General features: G+C 41.7%; 1 protein-coding gene across 1 annotated transcript in view; it reads right to left on the bottom strand.

Moving 5' to 3' along the window:
* Nucleotides 1-17,684, bottom strand: part of dock4b (dedicator of cytokinesis 4b) — a 142,140-nt gene that overhangs the window by 50,399 nt on the left and 74,057 nt on the right. Inside the window, exons 13-20 of the mRNA XM_085375640.1 lie at nucleotides 12,025-12,150; nucleotides 9,046-9,170; nucleotides 8,346-8,508; nucleotides 5,112-5,218; nucleotides 2,892-3,045; nucleotides 1,907-2,004; nucleotides 1,585-1,668; nucleotides 800-900 (exon numbers count right to left, since the gene is read on the bottom strand). Of these exons, the coding sequence (XP_085231766.1) occupies nucleotides 800-900; nucleotides 1,585-1,668; nucleotides 1,907-2,004; nucleotides 2,892-3,045; nucleotides 5,112-5,218; nucleotides 8,346-8,508; nucleotides 9,046-9,170; nucleotides 12,025-12,150 (958 nt within the window). The remainder of the gene's footprint in view (nucleotides 1-799; nucleotides 901-1,584; nucleotides 1,669-1,906; nucleotides 2,005-2,891; nucleotides 3,046-5,111; nucleotides 5,219-8,345; nucleotides 8,509-9,045; nucleotides 9,171-12,024; nucleotides 12,151-17,684) is intronic.

The following is a 17,684-nucleotide window of genomic DNA, read 5'->3' as shown; positions in this document are numbered from 1 at the left end:
ACACACACACACACACACACACACACACACCGTACAACTAGTTACCACTAGCTGCATTGCTTCTCTCACTGGATTTGGCAAATATAGATGAGACAGTGTTATGTTTTAAAATGTAACAGTCTATCGTCCATTATTTAAATGAACTCTGGTCACATTAATTCATCAATACAATACTACAGCCATGTGTAATAATCATGAAACTGCGGGCTGACAAGAGTAATAAAAGCTCCTAGCCACCCACCCACTTGTAATCTGTTTCAGTTTTTTTTACTGCTGCTTTAAACGGTCGAACTTTGAAATTAAACTCTTCAACTCAAGAGATCATCTTCATCCAGCGGTGCGCTTCTGACACATATGGCATTGAGTACTTATGAGAGTACTCTTTAAGTATCTTTGTTTCCTGTTTAGAACTTCTAGAAATGTGGCAGCGGTGTGTGTGCTTACAAAAGAAAGTTTAACAAAAATATCAGAAGACAGAAATGGGTACAGACTGAAAGAAACAACTGGTGAGGTGAGAACAGCAGGTGTGTGATGGAGGAGAAATGAAATCCAGGGAGACAAAAGTGAGCACAATTTTCTAATTCACTTTTCATCCACCAGGGGGCACCATAAGCATTTCATCCAATCTTCTATCAAAGCACATGACTGAGCAAAGCTGCCTCTCAGCATTGACGTAGGTTGGACTCTCTTGTCCAGCCTACCTCTTGTGATATCTTATTAGAATACAATGTGTGGTTCTGTGATGTAGCCTTGAAAATCTGCAGCATTTGTTACAAGTGAATGCTAAAACATCACATACCTGTAGGACAAAGCTCCAGCAAAGTGGCTTTCGATGTAGGTGTCCATGACTGGTTTAAAGTGCTGGAATTTGCTGTCCTGGAGAAGATTGATGATATGGACCTAGAGTAAACAGAGAAGACAACTTAAAAAAAAAATCATGTTGGCATATCGCTTAAAAAACCCTAAAGAATTCTGTGTATTTTAATAAAGTTTTATCTAAGATGCATGAATGTAAAATTGTGCCTTTCATATGAGGCTACGAGATTAAAAAGAAGCGTATTTACATGCTGCACACAAATCTCTAGAAATATTTTTAAAAACCCATCACTTCATGTCTGCAGCTTGTTGTATGATCTGAGCTTGTCCAGCCACAGAGCACAAGTCCATTCGTCCAACCTGTTTGATTGATCTCGAGCAACATAAAGAAAACCTGATGGCTACAGCGGCCCACTAGACCTTTTCATCACTGATAACGCCAAAGTGAGAGGAGAAAGTGTGCTTGTGTGTCAGTGTGAAACTGATTTGGAGAGAGAGAGACATGAGGAGACAGAGACAGAAAGAAAGAGAGAAAGAGATCGATCTCCGGGCTCACACTATCAGCTCAGTGCAGCATGACCAGGTTGAGATTGCTTCAGCGAGCTCTGAAGCGTTACATCACTAGATCTTTCTCTTGGAGTTTGTGTATCTGCTCTTACTGTTGACTCAAACACTATCAGATGGCTCCTGATGTGAAGAAAAACTGAGAATGCGCACACACAAAAAAGAATCTGCGACACGACTGAGCCATTTGGACAACTGACTTACCAGTGAATCAAACACCTTAAGTCCATATCTCTGGGAGCTTTCATCCAAAATCCCGAAGAGGGTGTCCAAGGTGTCCTGGAGAAACTGTTAGAGAAGTACAAAACAGGCTTTCATTTCCTCAACCTGAACTTTAAATACATTTTGATTGAAATAAAACAGTGACACTTCATTCTTAACAGTGAGCTTTACTGTACAATATAAAGCGCCTTGAGGTGACTGTTGTTGTGATTTGGCACTTTTATATAAATAAAATTGAATTGAATTGAACAAGGCAAGAAAAGGCAGGGCCAAATCATGGACGAGAGTCTGTCTGCTGGCCTACTTTGACAATCTCCGAGCCATCGATCTCCTTCAGCTTTGATAAGCTGTCGTTGATCCTCTCAGGGTGGGCTCGCCACTTCAACAGGTCCAGCATATCACCTGAAGGAAGACAACAAGGAGGGGTAAGATGCAAAAAGACACATGACTTACAAACAGTGACAAGATCAAGATGATCAAGATCAAGATCAAAAAAAAAAAACAACAACAACAACACAGGATTATGAGGATTATGAGAGCTGCGTGCATCTCACATCACAAAGCATCATCAGGCCCTTCAATTATAGCCCCAAAGCCCCCAACGTATCCAAACAAATGATGACATTTTCAAGTGCAGCAGGATGAGGGAGATAAAAAGTCATTTTCCTGTGCAGGATTCCCCAGACATACGCATGAATAAAACATAAGCTTCAAGAAGAAAGTCTTTTAGCTGTCTCTGTTGAACCTGAAATGTCTTTTTGCAATTTTAGACTCAAAATTCTGTTTGTGTTGTTACATTACTGATTTTGGTTGTCTTAAAATGCATCTCAAAAGATAAATAAACAAAGAGCGTTGCAACTGAATTATGCTTGTAACTTTAAAGTTTCTATTCAAACACTGACTTAGTCTTCTAGCCATGCTGAAATCCCAAACCCAAAAGCATAAGGACTTATTAGTTCATTAGTGAGTTTTGCAGATCAGAAGCCGTTCCTACCACCTTGCATATTCACTGGTTTGTTCGCGCACTAGGGAGGGGAACATCAGTTCAACACTTGCACAGAACCCATCTCTTTGACTTCCCTTAACATATGGCATTTCTACATTTTCTTCAGCCTCTTTTGAAGCCCTGATTGCATTCTTTGTAACACTCGCTGATCTATAGAAGTACACAGAACCAGCTAGTGAAGTGCTGCACAACTAAACTCCCAATTAAAATCTGTAAAAGTGTGGCGGCCAAAAACAGTTCAGCAGGCAAGCGACCCAAATGTCGATGCCTGAGTCTTGTTTACCGTTCTGCGTGAGCTTGGTGGAGCAGAGGAAGCTGGTGATCCAGAAAGATTCCTTGGTTCCTTTCAGCGTCTGATTGTTAGACGGCAGGTTGGGCTTGGAGAACGGCTGCTTCAGGTAGCGTGAACAGTCAGCCAAGCTGGTGTTCTCCTCGCACTGCAAGGAAACCAAGCAAAAAAAATAAAGCACAACTTTTTTGAGCTGCCACTGGCATATGTTTTGGACAAGAGCAGAAGAATGCAACACTGAGGGTTCAAATGCCAGTTTGAATCCTCAGTGTGTCCGATTAAAAACAGAGAACGAGGGGAGATACAGGAAAAGGTGGATGATTTTTCTAATTACTTTTCAAAAAGATAATATTTGGGCATACCACATCAAAGATCTTGGGTGGAATCTACATCAGTCATATTGAGCCTGAAAGGATGAGTAAGGAGGATTCACACAGGCATCTTTTCAGGCTTTAATACTCCTTCTTTGCATTCATTTGAACTAAGTAATGACCTGTATTGCCCGATAACTGACCAGCAGATCCATCGCTTTGCTTTACTTGCAATAGTAAATAGTTTACATTTTTGTCTATTCAAAAGCTTCAGTGCTCGTTTCAGGGCCTAATCATGTCTGTAAATATTTTGTGAGAGGTAGGTGGTTGCTCTTTAACTTGTCATCCAACATCAAAATAAAGGAGAAGTTGATCCTCATGGTGGCTAATCATCCTGTCATATATTGAAGTTAGAAATAGGCTCGTTTCCGAACAAAAGTGTTATTAGCTTTCCTTGTAAATCTCTGAACCATCAGAAACCCCCAACTGTTGAAGCAATATGTGTGACTTCACCAACTGCCTCTGCAAGCTCCTTTGCAACCAACCTCTGAATCAGACCCTTCTTTTCATGTTGTGTCTGATTCCACTGTTATATCTGTTGTCATTAAGGCCTGGTCTGCTTGGTACCAAGAATCTTGTTGCTGCTCTCCTTCCTCACCCTCTTATGTGGGGAAATTGCTTAAACAGAGGCATAGATAAATTACTGTTTATGAAGGTAAAAAAACAAAAGACAGTCTTCTTTTTACTGAAGAGGTCTTGACTGAAATTAGATTGTCTTGTGTTATGGATTTAACATGCAGTCCTACATCTGAAGCTGTTTGAGCTCCAAAGCTACCAAAGAGTTTGGACTGCTCCTGTGTGTCTATTTTAGGCCTGAGGAGAAACTAGGCCATGCAGTTTCATTGAGCTTTTCAGCAACTTTCATCTGGCATTACAATGGGCCTTTACCCCCCTCTATGGTGGAGACACACAGGAAAAAGAAAGCAGTCCACTAAAACCAGCAGGCTCAAAACCTGGGGTTTGGTAAGACTAAATCTTGCAACCTGACATGAAAAAGTACAAAGAAAATAGCATTTTTCTTTGTGTTTATACACTGTTGAACTAAACCATAGATAATCATAGAATAAATACATCATATTTTTGGACCCCTTACTGCCAATAAAATGCATGAATGCACTCATGTTTCTTTTCCTTCCACAGAACTGGACACACCCTTCGCCTGCAGCTGAGGAAAAGCATCTAGTCTGCAATTATTCCGAATTACACCCAAGACAGCATTGCAGCAGCTTTTAACTGGGGATACTGGTCATTTTACTTGTTTCAGACCTTTGATACGACAAACCTGTGAGTCGCTTAAAACGTAGGGAGAAAAGGTGAATCTAAATAAAGAGATGCAGACTAACAAACAGAAATACAGCAACACTTACGCCTGGTTAAATTCAACCTCACAGCTTGGCAATGTTATGTAAGCGGACATTACTCACTGGCGTGCAACCCTGTAATTGAGTGATGCGAGCTGTTTGGTGGCCGGTGGCTCTTAACTGTATCATAAAAGACTCTCACAATTTGCCATTTAGAGACAATGATTCACGTAATCATATACAGGGCACAATCCCATCCAAATTATCCTTGACAGCACCTGTGAGATGCAAAACAATCAACAGGTTCAGTTAAGATCACGGCTAAGCTACAATCTACTGATGGACATGAGATGATATCTTTTTTTTAAGATATCACAATCTTAGATGAACCTACACAACACTGTGAAGGTTTCTGCAGTAAAAACTATATACACTATATATAAGCCAAAAACGAATATCCTGCCAAGAAGAGGTTAAAATTGATTTGGTACTCCCCCCCCAGTCAAAGCCTACAGTAGATGGTGAGGGTATGCAGGTCTTACCTTATGGATAATGAGCTCATGGGTGCCATCTGGCAGAGTCCTTCCGTCCTCTTGCATCAGAGGAACAAAGGAGTAGCCAAACAGTTTCTTCTCTCCCTTGTCTTTAGCTGTCAAACAACAACACATGGACGTGATATTGAGTCCAAAAATAGAACAGCCCAGACTGCGTCAAAACAAAAATGCTTTCTTTTTTAGACTTAACAGCAGCAAATTAATATGTTGAATTCTTAGTATGTTTCCAGGGAGAAGAAAAGTATTTATTCAAAGGCTCTGTGAGTAACCTTTGACTGCTGAAGGTGCCAATCAGTGGGTATGCAAGTGCAAAGATGTGCAAACGAAGTGCATGCTCCTGCTCATTTTAGCACAATCAAACATCAAGAGCATTGGTTGATATAGGGTAAACAACAGAGGTTTAAATATATAAAACCTGAGCTTTGCATATGTAAGGCAATTAATTTTAATTTTGAAACGTGATGTAATTTTTATTTTTTTTATTTTTTTTTAATATCAGGAAAATCTAAAGGACACCTCACCTGTACTCGGAAATTCACTACCCCTTTAATCACACTTGCATAACGGTAGGATGTGAGGTAACTAAGCAAAAAGTTGTTGTTTTTTGGGGGTTTTTAAGTTGATTTACTCTTTTGAGGATTTCATTAATGTGGGAAGCTTTATCTGAAAGTTCTGGGCATAATTTGCAGTATGAACACATGTAATCTGATTTATCTGCTGCCTTAGCAGTGAAATGTTAATGCGTGCACAGCGGGAAGCAAAAGCGGAGCATGGAAAGTTTCTATTTCCTTTTATTGCAACACCAGTGATTTATTTAACAGTGTCTACTAGTCTGTTGTGAGTTTGTATGTTTGTGTGTGTTGTCTTTCCCAAGAGAAATACGTTTTTAATGCATCAAACTAGAAACTGTTGTCTCATTTCTCTCTGGCTTGTTATTCAGGTTTTCTACTCACAAAGACCACTAATTACCATTGCAATCAAAATAACATTTTTAGTTCTATCTGCAGCTTGGATCATGGATAAGGGGAGTACAACAACAAAATTTAACAGATAGGCCATCAGTCCAGTCATATATGCCATGACAATGAGAAGTTAAAGTGGAGACGGGTTATAAAGTGGCTTGTAGCCGTGCAGCAGTAATGGAGGCAGGCTAAACCACTGCCCAGGTACCCTATGCTAAGTATAAGGGCATCAGCATTGGCTGATGTTGGACCTGAGCCTAACTTTGCGTCCTGAATGATTGCTGGTACCATTATGCCACTGCAGTGCCACTTCATTGGGACAATCAAGGCAAGTACTGCTAACCCGGTGAAATCTAAAAAGCAATATCAATTAAAAAAACAAAGTTAAAGCAGTCACTCTTGTTATATATAAAACAGTATTCATCCACTATAAGTTACTGCTTGTTTGCAACATCCTTTAAATTACAGCCTTCTTGTGGCCGCAGTTTGTAATTATCTCAGGTTGCCTTTTTGTAAAGAGTCCAAACATGGCAGTTTTGAGGCTCTATAATGGAAGGAACTGCTTAATAATTCACATTATTAATAGAAAAATAAGTGCAAGACCCACACGCAGTAACATGCCGTTTTATTCATAAAAGGTACAGCTTCTCTTGTAAATTGATTCAACTGGTTCAGAACTGTACTGTATAAACAACCAGTTAATAAAGCATTGCACAGCTTATACTGGCAGGTCCTTATTGTTCCTATTAGCCCCATTTAGAAGCAACACTGGATAATAATGAGTTCAAAAACAAATTAGCAGTTAAAGGCATAGTCAGAAAACCAAACCTTCCATTAAGCCTTAACTGAAAATGAGAGTGTGTGCTAATCAGAATTTTGCAGGCAGGTTGCCCCCGAATTTGGAGGCCCTTATTCTCATGGTCCTGGGCCATGTTGGCCCAGTGTTCTTAGTTTTCTTGTATGTTTGTATTTTGTTCCTTATTTAGGCCATGTTTTCTGAGTTGCCCTGTTGTGTTGTTCCCTAAGTGTTTTCCCTTCATGGCTTTTACCCCCTGTGTGCCCCTCTGTGTATCTGTGAGCCCTCGTCTCTCCTTATGTTTTATTCCATGTTTCCCCTGCCCATTATGTCCAAGTTCTCCCCGTGCTCTCTCTCTCCCCCCTGTGTGCCCTGTGTATTTATGAGCCCTCGTCTCCCTTTGTGGTTGTTTCATGTTTCCCCAGCCCGTTATGTCTGTGTTTTCCCCGTGCTCTCTCTCCTCCTGTCTGAACCTCTGTGCACTTCCTGTTTACTTTGTGACTCTCACGCCCGTACATGTCATGTTCAGTTCACCCCGCCCTGTCTCGTTATGATTATCAGTGTCACCTGTGTTCCCCGTGTGTTCCCACTTTCCTCGTTTACCCTCTGTGTATTTCTGTCTGCGTCTCCCTCTGTTCGGCGTGACGTCGTCCCTCATGCTGTGTGTGGATCTCCCTGTGAGTTCTTAGTTTATGGTTTCCCAGTTTAGTCTAGTTTGTATGTTTGTTCTCCCAGCAAATAAAGCTGTGTTTTGAGTTCACCTCCCCGAGTCTGTGAGTCCTGCATTTTGGGTCCAACTCCTGCCTGCCGCACAGCGATTCCTGACACTTATAACATGTGTAATATGGCCTCCTCAGTTTGGTGTCACCACAGGCTTAAATTGGGATCTTAATAGGCAGCCTTTAGGTGGGAATACTAGCACTGCCAGCAGTAATAAGGTTACTATATCTGCTGCACACAGCCACACAGCCTCACGGCTTGGCATAATAATATCGACTTGTTATGAGAGAAGAGACCCGGCCTTCTCCCCAAAGCACAGAAAGAATGTGAGAGGGAGTGAGGCATACTTTGATTATAATTAAAGTTTTGTCTCATTAGGAAATGAGAAGTTGGACAAACTAGTATCAGTACCAAAGTCAAAAAAAAAGAGCTTAAACACTTGGACACCGTCTATGTGGAGTGGGCACAAGGCTGGAGGGCTGGTAGGTTGAAGCAAGCAAGGAAAATGAATACTTCTTTCAAAGGTTTATCAGTGATGTGCCTGGAATTGCAGGGCACAGTGGAGTCAGTGCAGGATGTCTGGTCTTTATCTTCAACTTCCCAAGGTATTCAGCTGTGAAGAATGCAGCTCCTCACGCATTCACACCACAAGCCGACGGTGTATTAAAATGTGCGAAAACTTGCTAAAAATGTGGTCGCTTAACCTTTCCTGAATAAATAAACGACAAACCTATTTTCACTTACTGGAGCAATGTCGAAACTCAAAGCGGACGTGCGACCCCCGAAACATGTCGACCGGAATAGGGAGCTTGATCTGGTCGCCCCAGCGGGGACTGTTGTTGTGATACAACACCAAGGAATGGTACTCATCCACACTTGGTTCACCTGAGCCAGCTGTCACATAACCCTGAAAGATATAAAGAATGTTATATTATATTAACGTTTCCCAAACAACAACAGAAAAGTCAGAAAAGAGAATGGCCTCAAGGGCGAGGCAGACCGAAAAGGACACTGTGAATTAATATATCAGCTCGAAATGTGTTGTAAACCTTCCAGAGCCAACAAACGGCAATAAAGTGAGGAAGACAAGGTTTACATTTGTGTTTATGTGTTTTGGATGGGGGTTGCGTGCCATGTAGTGGCAGCAGCAGTGACAGCAGGGTTATATTTGTCTCTATTTTCTGTCCAAGGCCTAGGCTGTGCAGGAAACCACAGAGGCAGACTGTCACAGTGCTGCACCAGAAATGGGCAACACACTAGAGAGACACTTAGCCCTCATCTGGGTCAGCAATGCTTAAATGAAGAGATTTGCTCCAAAAAAGACGCTTTTTTTTTCCTTAATAGTGTGCAACTGGTTAGGGATTTAAATCTATTAGCCTTAGTTGTTGTGTCTAGCAACAAAACTGTTTATATTTGCTAAGTAAGACACAAAAGCAGTGTTCACCTTTAGGATCTGTCCATCAATATCCAGCACATACACGGTGATCTCTACATTCCTCGCCACGCTCTTCCCCCCCTTCTCAAACTCTCCTTTCTCCAGTGTGATGTAAAGGTCGTTTCTCATCACTCCTGCAGGAAAGAGGCAACAAAGCATTGATTATGCACATGAGCTAGCATTATTAATGAGAGCGCTGCAGATTCTCTGCGTAATTCCTCCTGGCAGGGGTGGACAGCGTTTACATTAGGTGGCATTTGATGATATATTTTCTGGTGACATGAAATATGACATCTGGCTGTCAGAATGTTCAACAATTAAAGACTGCTCTTTGTGTGTGTGTGTGTGTGTGTGTGTGTGCGTGTGTGTGCGTGCGTGCGTGTGTGAGATGGGGACACTGGCATTTTTAAGTAATCGAGAAAAGAAAATAGTAATTGTTATAACATTTTAACATGTCAAACTGTCATTGTGGTTGAGCCTGACAAAGGTCAAAACAGGGGGTAAAAGGGGGAGGATGTGGATTTTGTTTGTTAAAGCAAAGAATTATCGACTCGTGAGGTTGAATACATGTACTGGGCTTTCAACCAGTTATACCATTTTCTTATTACTCTTATATGTCTGAACAGGTGAGCAGTATTTAATATTTTACTTGGGGGGGGAAGCCTGAAGGTATTAATTCTGGGGGGGTTTTGTTCTTTCTTTTTTTTTCAGATATTTAATAATTGCTATTCTGTTTGCTTTTTAATGATTTCTGAGTTTTATTTATTTATTTTTTATCCTTCATGGGGGCCACAACCCCCAGGGCTCAGAAGCAAGGACAGCACATGAAACGATTCACAAACACAAATCGCACAAATGAATAAATAATGTACGTGTATTCAAATTGGAACAGAACCCTCACTCTTTCCTATTAATCAATCTATCCCAGGACATAAGCTTACGGTAACTGTGCATATTCATACTGTTTGGGAGCATAATCATTGTTCAGTATGACTTCAAGCTAAAAAATCTGACTTATAAACAACCCTGCAACAAATGCAGCCTTTTCTGTGCTTCTCATGTGCTGCAATCTGGGAAAATAATCTGAGGAAGAAATAATCTTTGTCTTTGTTATAACTGCAGCTGTTCAATGACTGCAGCCATTCATATACGGTTTCCTGTGGTGGGGGAGTATAAATGCAAAGTGTGCTGGGTAAGTAAGAAAAAAAATGTATGTGGTTTGACAAATAACTTCGGCAGGTTTCAGTGGTCGTGTCTATCATTAGAGTTAGCACTTATTATCTACTCTTAATCAGACCGCTACACTCTTCTTCTTCTTCATGATGATTTCGACTATATACATTCACCCCAACGTTATACATACAAGTATATGTACACACTCACACACATACACACAAAGAGCACAGGAAGGTCGACAGGAACACTTTTTTTTTTAATGTACAATGGGAAAAGGGGAAGTGGAGACGGTGGGGGGAGCAGCTGGACGGAGAAAAGAGTCTGTTTGTGTGTGACAAAGAAAATGAGAGGAAAGATCGCACACAAAACGTGGAATGAGAAATAAGAGGAAAAAGGAGGAAAGGCAGTCTCCTTTGCTCCTTTGCCCATGGGCAGACTTGCACAAGCAGAAAGGGTGAGAGCACTCAGCGTTAAGGGTTTGTAGCCAGAAAAAGACAAAGGAGATGGTGTACATAAATCTTTGTTAGCGAGGCGCTGGGGGGGCCCACAGTATGTGGTTCCTCTATATCTGTGTGACCAGACAGCATATCTAGCTTTTTTAAGACATCAGCTTTTCTGTTGAAAAAGTCCCCTTATGTTCAGCTGCCTCAGAGAGCTAATTCAGCCAGTAGTTTCCTTCCCTACCTTTCCCCGGGCGTGTGTACATATAAACATGTGGCTGTGTATTTGGTACCCAGGCGATAAGACCCAGTTCAGCTAAGCCCGAGGTGCATTTACAGAAGCAGCCAAGTGTCATCTCTCTACCTTTAACAGCATGATTCATCTTTGTGAGGGTGGAATTCAAATATCTCTCGATTCATGCAGTAGGCAGAGATGTTGGGTGTAAACACGACAACTATAATAAGAATAACTATAATAATTTTGAGACAGGCCAACAAATACAATACAAAACAGAGTACCAAAACAAAAAAAATATACTGTTAACAGCCTCAAGTCTGTCAGCTAAAACTTTATGTAACAAACATTGACGTATGATAGGACGCATTAGGTCTACCCACACCTGCTGGCTGTGCAATAGTTATTGGAACCCCGTATTTACAGACAATAAATATGTTTTTACCAATAGCAGCAGCAGTTTATGTGTGACAGAAAAAAACATTAGGAGGCGCAGGTGCTCAGTAAAAACCCCTCTGTCATAATAAGGTGGGGGCACTGTTCAAATCATCCAGCTATGGCCTGGCTGTCTGCTAAACAGCCTAATACTGTCTGATGACTCGGACATTGGTGTGTATATGACAGTCTACATACGTGTGAGCTCTGCTCTCGCTGTAATAAACTCTCGACCCCTTGCTCAATGCTAGCTTTGAGGGATTACAGCCACTCAACGTGAAAATAAAGAGTGTATGAATGGAACGACAGACAACCCTTCTGTCACCCGTGATCAGAAAAACAGCAATAAAACGAAATAAGAATAAAAACACAATTCTTAGTTAGTTTTGACTCAGCCGATAAGCAAAGCTACACAACAAATGGTTCATTGCACCCTGAGGGAAATGAGCGATTATATGAGAGACTGATGTGATGTGTCACATCAAATAAGCGCTTCTACTGACCCAAAGACAACGTGAAGTGAGTAATGGACACAGTTATCTTGCTTTATAGAGGTAAATTGCCCCCAACTGTAAATGTGCCCTTTTTAAATGACACAGCGCACTTATTTTTCCACAACACCATGACTATTAGTCCCCCGGCCCCACTTTGACAACAACTGCTTTGAGACCTACAAAGTAATGTTGGTTTGTGGTATCCTACCTGGCATGATGACATCAGAGAAGCCCAGTTTCCTGGTGATTGACACACCACGGGTGAAAAGGACCATGTACTCCCGTCTTAGTTGATCTATATCCCCATGGAGGAGCTGCAAAGCCACTGCCAGACCTAAAAATCAGAGAGTGATAACATTCATTAATGAAATATCATGTTCTCATCAATTTATCATCTCTTACCCCTCACCAAAGTTCAAAATATATAACAACCATATTCCAAACCATATACAGTTAGCAACTTTAAGGCTGGACGAAAATAGCACGTTCACAAGAGCACATCTCAAGTTTTATTCCAGCAGACTGGATTTGCAAACCATTACACCTGTCAGTGATGACACTTAGATGTATAGAAAGCAAGCAGACACCCACACATATATAAACAAGTAATGCAAACAGTCTGCGAGTCACCCCGCAGCTCTTTTTTTATTAAGAGGAAATCCTACATGATGGCTGTCGTCTCAGTTCAATATCCTTATGCAATAACTCCAAATGTCAGCAGAGCTAAATTAAAGCGTCAGCTTGTATTTAGAGCTCAAAACGCATCGCCTTGATGTCTCTGCCTGTCCAGAGAAGCAGCTACATAAACAGCCTCACAGCAAGGGAATATGCAGGAGACGAGACGACGACAACAATTATTATTGTTGTGCGTGTTTCGGGGAAAGTTGGGAGGCAGTGGTGAAATGGTTCATTAGCTGTAAGAGGTTTGAGTCAATGAGAGTCAACAAAGAGACGTGACTTGTTTGCAAACTGGGTAGAGACACACTGGACTACACTACCTTACAGAAGCAGAGAAAAAGAAGAAGAAGTACAAGAGATGAATAGCACGTTGAAAGCATAAAATATGTATGTTGCGTCTGTGATAATGTTACCTGTAGAAAGTGCCTACGTGAAGCCTATTTAAACAGGTTCTAAAACGGTGTCTTCTGGGTAATTTTCAAAGGCCACATATGACAGTACAGCAAGGCAAAAGCTTTCAGCGTCAATGGTCAATGGTAACTTTATTGTCCCTGATGGGAAATTGATTCGCAGTATGTCAAAACAAACAACAAACATACAGCCAACACATCACGTACACTCATTAAAAAAATACTATAATATAATATAAGCCTGATAAAACAACCTAGATATTCCATCGAAAAAAGTGCAATGTGCAATGGCAACAACACTTACAATTTAGTGTTGTTAATTAAGATAATAGCACTAGGTACAAATGACAATTTGTGTCGCTTTGTCTTCACTGCAGTCATTTTATAACGACGACCTGATGGAAGCAGTTGAAAATCGTTAAAGAGAGGATGATCTGAACACAACAGGACAGAAGTTGCCTTCCTCAGCACCTGCCTGTTATAAAAGTCCACAAGCTGGACCTGAGACCTCCCTGAAATCTTGCCCGCCACTTTAACCAGATTGTTAAGTCTGGTCTTATTATCCATGGACATACTACCGTACCAAGCAATGATACAGAAAGTTAAAACAGATTCAATAAAACTTTTATAAAAGAGAGTCATCATTTCAGATGAAACATTAAAACCTCTCAACCTCCTTAAAAAGTGTAGCTGTTCTTTCGATATGTCAGTTCATTGTGCATTCTATTTTAACACAATTAAATTACTTACTATTTTCTAGTACTTTCAGCTCATTCTTACCTGAACAAACTTTAAAAATTAGTGTTCACCAGATTAGCATGCCTAATGGTTCAGTCACGCTAGCGTAAAAATAGGACGATAACTTCCTTGTAACTAAGAACAATCAGTGGTTGCACCACAACTGCACTGAACTCTTTTTTTGCATTGGTAAACTGACTGTAGAGGCTGAGCATGCAACTCCTCTAACCTCCGTTGACCATTTTCAATCACAAGTGTACAGGTCGCCTGGTGGGAAGCAACCTGCCTCCAAACAATTGCAGTCTGACGCAGATTGAGTGCAATCACTCTCAGACACACTGGAAATAACTGCCCTATAAATCATACATACAGACAGGTTGTTCACACATTGCAATCAATCCGAGTCCCAGTGGATTTATGCTTTAGTGTTAAATCTGTGCTGCAGGTACACTATAACCACAAACCATTCTGAAACCCTCCAATGTAACATGCACATGACATGCACCCTCCTAGAAACGTATCCAAATGTCACCATCAGTGCAGTCACAAGTGGTGTTTGCCACTTGCACAGGCTACGTCGTAGGATCTATGCAGATTCTCTTCAAAAGTTTAATTCAGGTGTCGGACTGTGTTGACAATTGCAACTCACTGCAATGTGTCTCTTTCCAACCTTGTACTTAGCTGGTTATATTCTGGTTATACTCATAGATATAAAGCAAACTTGTCAAGCGACATTTTTATGTTAAACTGCCACGCTGCTGCAACTACGTCACTATTTGTGGAGAAATTTCTCAATTTGTGTTTCAAATCTCAGAAGTTTGGGTTCTATCTGAGATCTGAGTTTGGTTTTTAAACCCTTAGTTAAGCATTTGCATCTCACTTTTGCTCTATGTCACTGTGGACAAGCTGCAGAGCCACTGTCAGGCCTATAAATAAGATAATGATAGCATTCAATATAGGATTTCAGCATATTATAATATCATTGCATCATAATCCTGTTCCAAACAGTAAACAGTGAGCAATGTTGTATCGCTGAGATAACAGCGTAATCAAAAAGTGACAACCCATTTTATTACAGTAGACGAAACTTGTAAACCACATAACTAAAATGATACCAGAGATAAGTGACAGTTGCATGTATGAAAACCAAACAGTCACATACACACACATTTAAACAGGTCATCACTTGCATCCATTACTGTATCTTACTTTTGCTTTAGCTGTCTACCAAGTGTAACAGTGAGTTGGTGAATTTGTAGACAAAACCAGTCAGTGCTGTTACTACAGACGGGTATCAATACAAATATAGATTGCAGGAGTAATGCAACTTTTTCCCTTAAAATTCGCAGCTAAGCTGTTTCACACATGAACTTCACACAACCTTATTCAAAGTTGCGTGAAGTTCATTTGTGGCGCACATCACGAAGAGTCTACTTCCGATGCATTCGTGCTAGTGGAAATACAGGGTACGTTACAGGTCAAAGCACCGGAATATTAGCTGTGCTTTTGACCATCAGTGCAATCTACTGACTTTGTATCAGGAAGCAGTGAAATAGATAAATACTGCCTTCTATTTGTGTTCCCACATGTTCCTCTGTTGGCTGGCTTACTCGGGGCTGCAGAGCACATGTGAAAGGGGCTTTAGATTTTTCATTACAACTGAAAATTACTGTAATTGCTTTATTATTGTAAAACTGAACTCAAGTCAGTCTTAATTTCACTTCGACCAAGCATATTGTATTTTCCGCTTTGTATGTAACAACAACAACAACAACAACAACAACAACAACAAAAAAACAAAACAAAACAAAAAAACATAGACCTATGTATAAATGCACAGCCTAGGGCACAATACAAAAGTTTGACGTAGACAGATCTTCTTTTCATTTGCTGAATGGACAAATCCTAAAACCCAGTCAGAGGTAACCACAAATGGTCAGTCAGCTTTCTTTGTTAACCTGGGCTTTTGATTCAGGCATGTTCATAAAAAAGAGGTTGTTTGACTCTTCTTCAGCACAAAAAGAACCTACTCATTTCAAACAGAGGGAACAGGTTGGGGAGACATATGAAGGTTCTGGCAAATTACAGCACAGGTCCTGAGCAAATGTGATGAATGTAGTTCAAATATGAATCTATTGCTAATCTCTCACATTATAGCTGCACATTAGAGCTTCAAACTCGATATGTTTAAAAATGATGCTAAACAAGACCAATCAGTTTTCATAATGAAGTTTAAAAAACAACAACAACAAAAATACTTGGCCAAGTGAAATTAACCAATTCATTAAAGATTTTCTGATATATAGATATATAGATATATACACATATACATATATATACACATATACACACATACATATACATACACATATACACACATACATATACACACATATAAAACACCCAGCACGCCCCTGCGGGCGGTTTATCCTTCAAGCTCGGGTCCTCTACCAGAGGCCTGGGAGCTTGAGGGTCCTGCGCAGTATCTTAGCTGTTCCCAGGACTGCGCTCTTCTGGACAGAGATCTCCGATGTTGTTCCCGGGATCTGCTGGAGCCACTCGCCTAGCTTGGGAGTCACCGCACCTAGTGCTCCGATTACCACGGGGACCACCGTTACCTTCACCCTCCACATCCTCTCGAGCTCTTCTCTGAGCCCTTGGTATTTCTCCAGCTTCTCGTGTTCCTTCTTCCTGATATTGCTGTCATTCGGAACCGCTACATCGATCACTACGGCCGTCTTCTTCTGTTTATCTACCACCACTATGTCCGGTTGGTTAGCCACCACCATTTTGTCCGTCTGTATCTGGAAGTCCCACAGGATCTTAGCTCGGTCATTCTCCACCACCCTTGGGGGCATCTCCCATTTTGACCTCGGGACTTCCAGGTTATACTCGGCACAGATGTTCCTGTACACTATGCCGGCCACTTGGTTATGGCGTTCCATGTATGCCTTGCCTGCTAGCATCTTGCACCCTGCTGTTATGTGCTGGATTGTCTCTGGGGCATCTTTACACAGCCTGCACCTGGGGTCTTGCCTGGTGTGATAGACCCCAGCCTCTATGGATCTTGTGCTCAGAGCTTGTTCTTGTGCTGCCATGATTAGTGCCTCTGTGCTGTCTTTCAGTCCAGCTTTGTCCAGCCACTGGTAGGATTTCTGGATATCAGCCACCCCCTCTATCTGCCGGTGGTACATACCGTGCAGGGGCCTGTCCTTCCATGATGGTTCCTCGTCTCCCTCCTCTTTCTTGGGTTTCTGCTGCCTGAGGTATTCACTGAGCACTCGGTCAGTTGGGGCCATCTTCCCAATGTATTCTTGGATGTTCGTTGTCTCATCCTGGACTGTGGTGCTGACACTCACCAGTCCCCGGCCCCCTTCCTTCCGCTTAGCGTATAGCCTCAGGGTGCTGGACTTGGGGTGAAACCCTCCATGCATGGTAAGGAGCTTTCTTGTCTTTATGTCAGTGGCTTCTATCTCCTCCTTTGGCCAGCCTATTACCCCAGCAGGGTACCTGATCACGGGCAGGGCGTATGTGTTGATGGCCCGGATCTTGTTCTTACCATTCAGCTGACTCCTCAGGACTTGCCTGACCCTCTGCAGGTACTTGGCGGTTGCAGCTTTTCTAGCGGCCTCTTCATGGTTCCCATTCGCCTGCGGGATCCCCAGGTACTTGTAACTGTCCTCTATGTCTGCAATGTTGCCTTCTGGTAGTTCAATCCCCTCAGTTCTGACTACCTTCCCTCTCTTTGTTACCATCCGACTACACTTCTCCAGTCCGAACGACATTCCAATGTCATTGCTGTATAGCCTGGTAGTGTGGATCAGTGAATCGATGTCTCGTTCACTCTTGGCATACAGCTTGATGTCATCCATGTACAGGAGGTGGCTGACAACTGCTCCGTTCCGTAGTCGGTATCCGTAGCCAGTCTTGTTAATGATCTCACTGAGGGGGTTCAGGCCTATGCAGAACAGCAGTGGGGACAGAGCATCTCCTTGGTAGATCCCGCACTTGATGGTGACTTGTGCTATGGGCTTGGAGTTGG

Source organism: Diplotaxodon limnothrissa, linkage group LG17 (assembly GCF_057381915.1).
Source record: "Diplotaxodon limnothrissa isolate DT_005_m linkage group LG17, D_limnothrissa_male_GT1.1, whole genome shotgun sequence".
NCBI lineage: Eukaryota > Metazoa > Chordata > Actinopteri > Cichliformes > Cichlidae > Diplotaxodon > Diplotaxodon limnothrissa.
The sequence above is the reverse complement of the archived record's forward strand: the minus strand, read 5'-3'. Positions and strand labels throughout refer to the sequence as shown.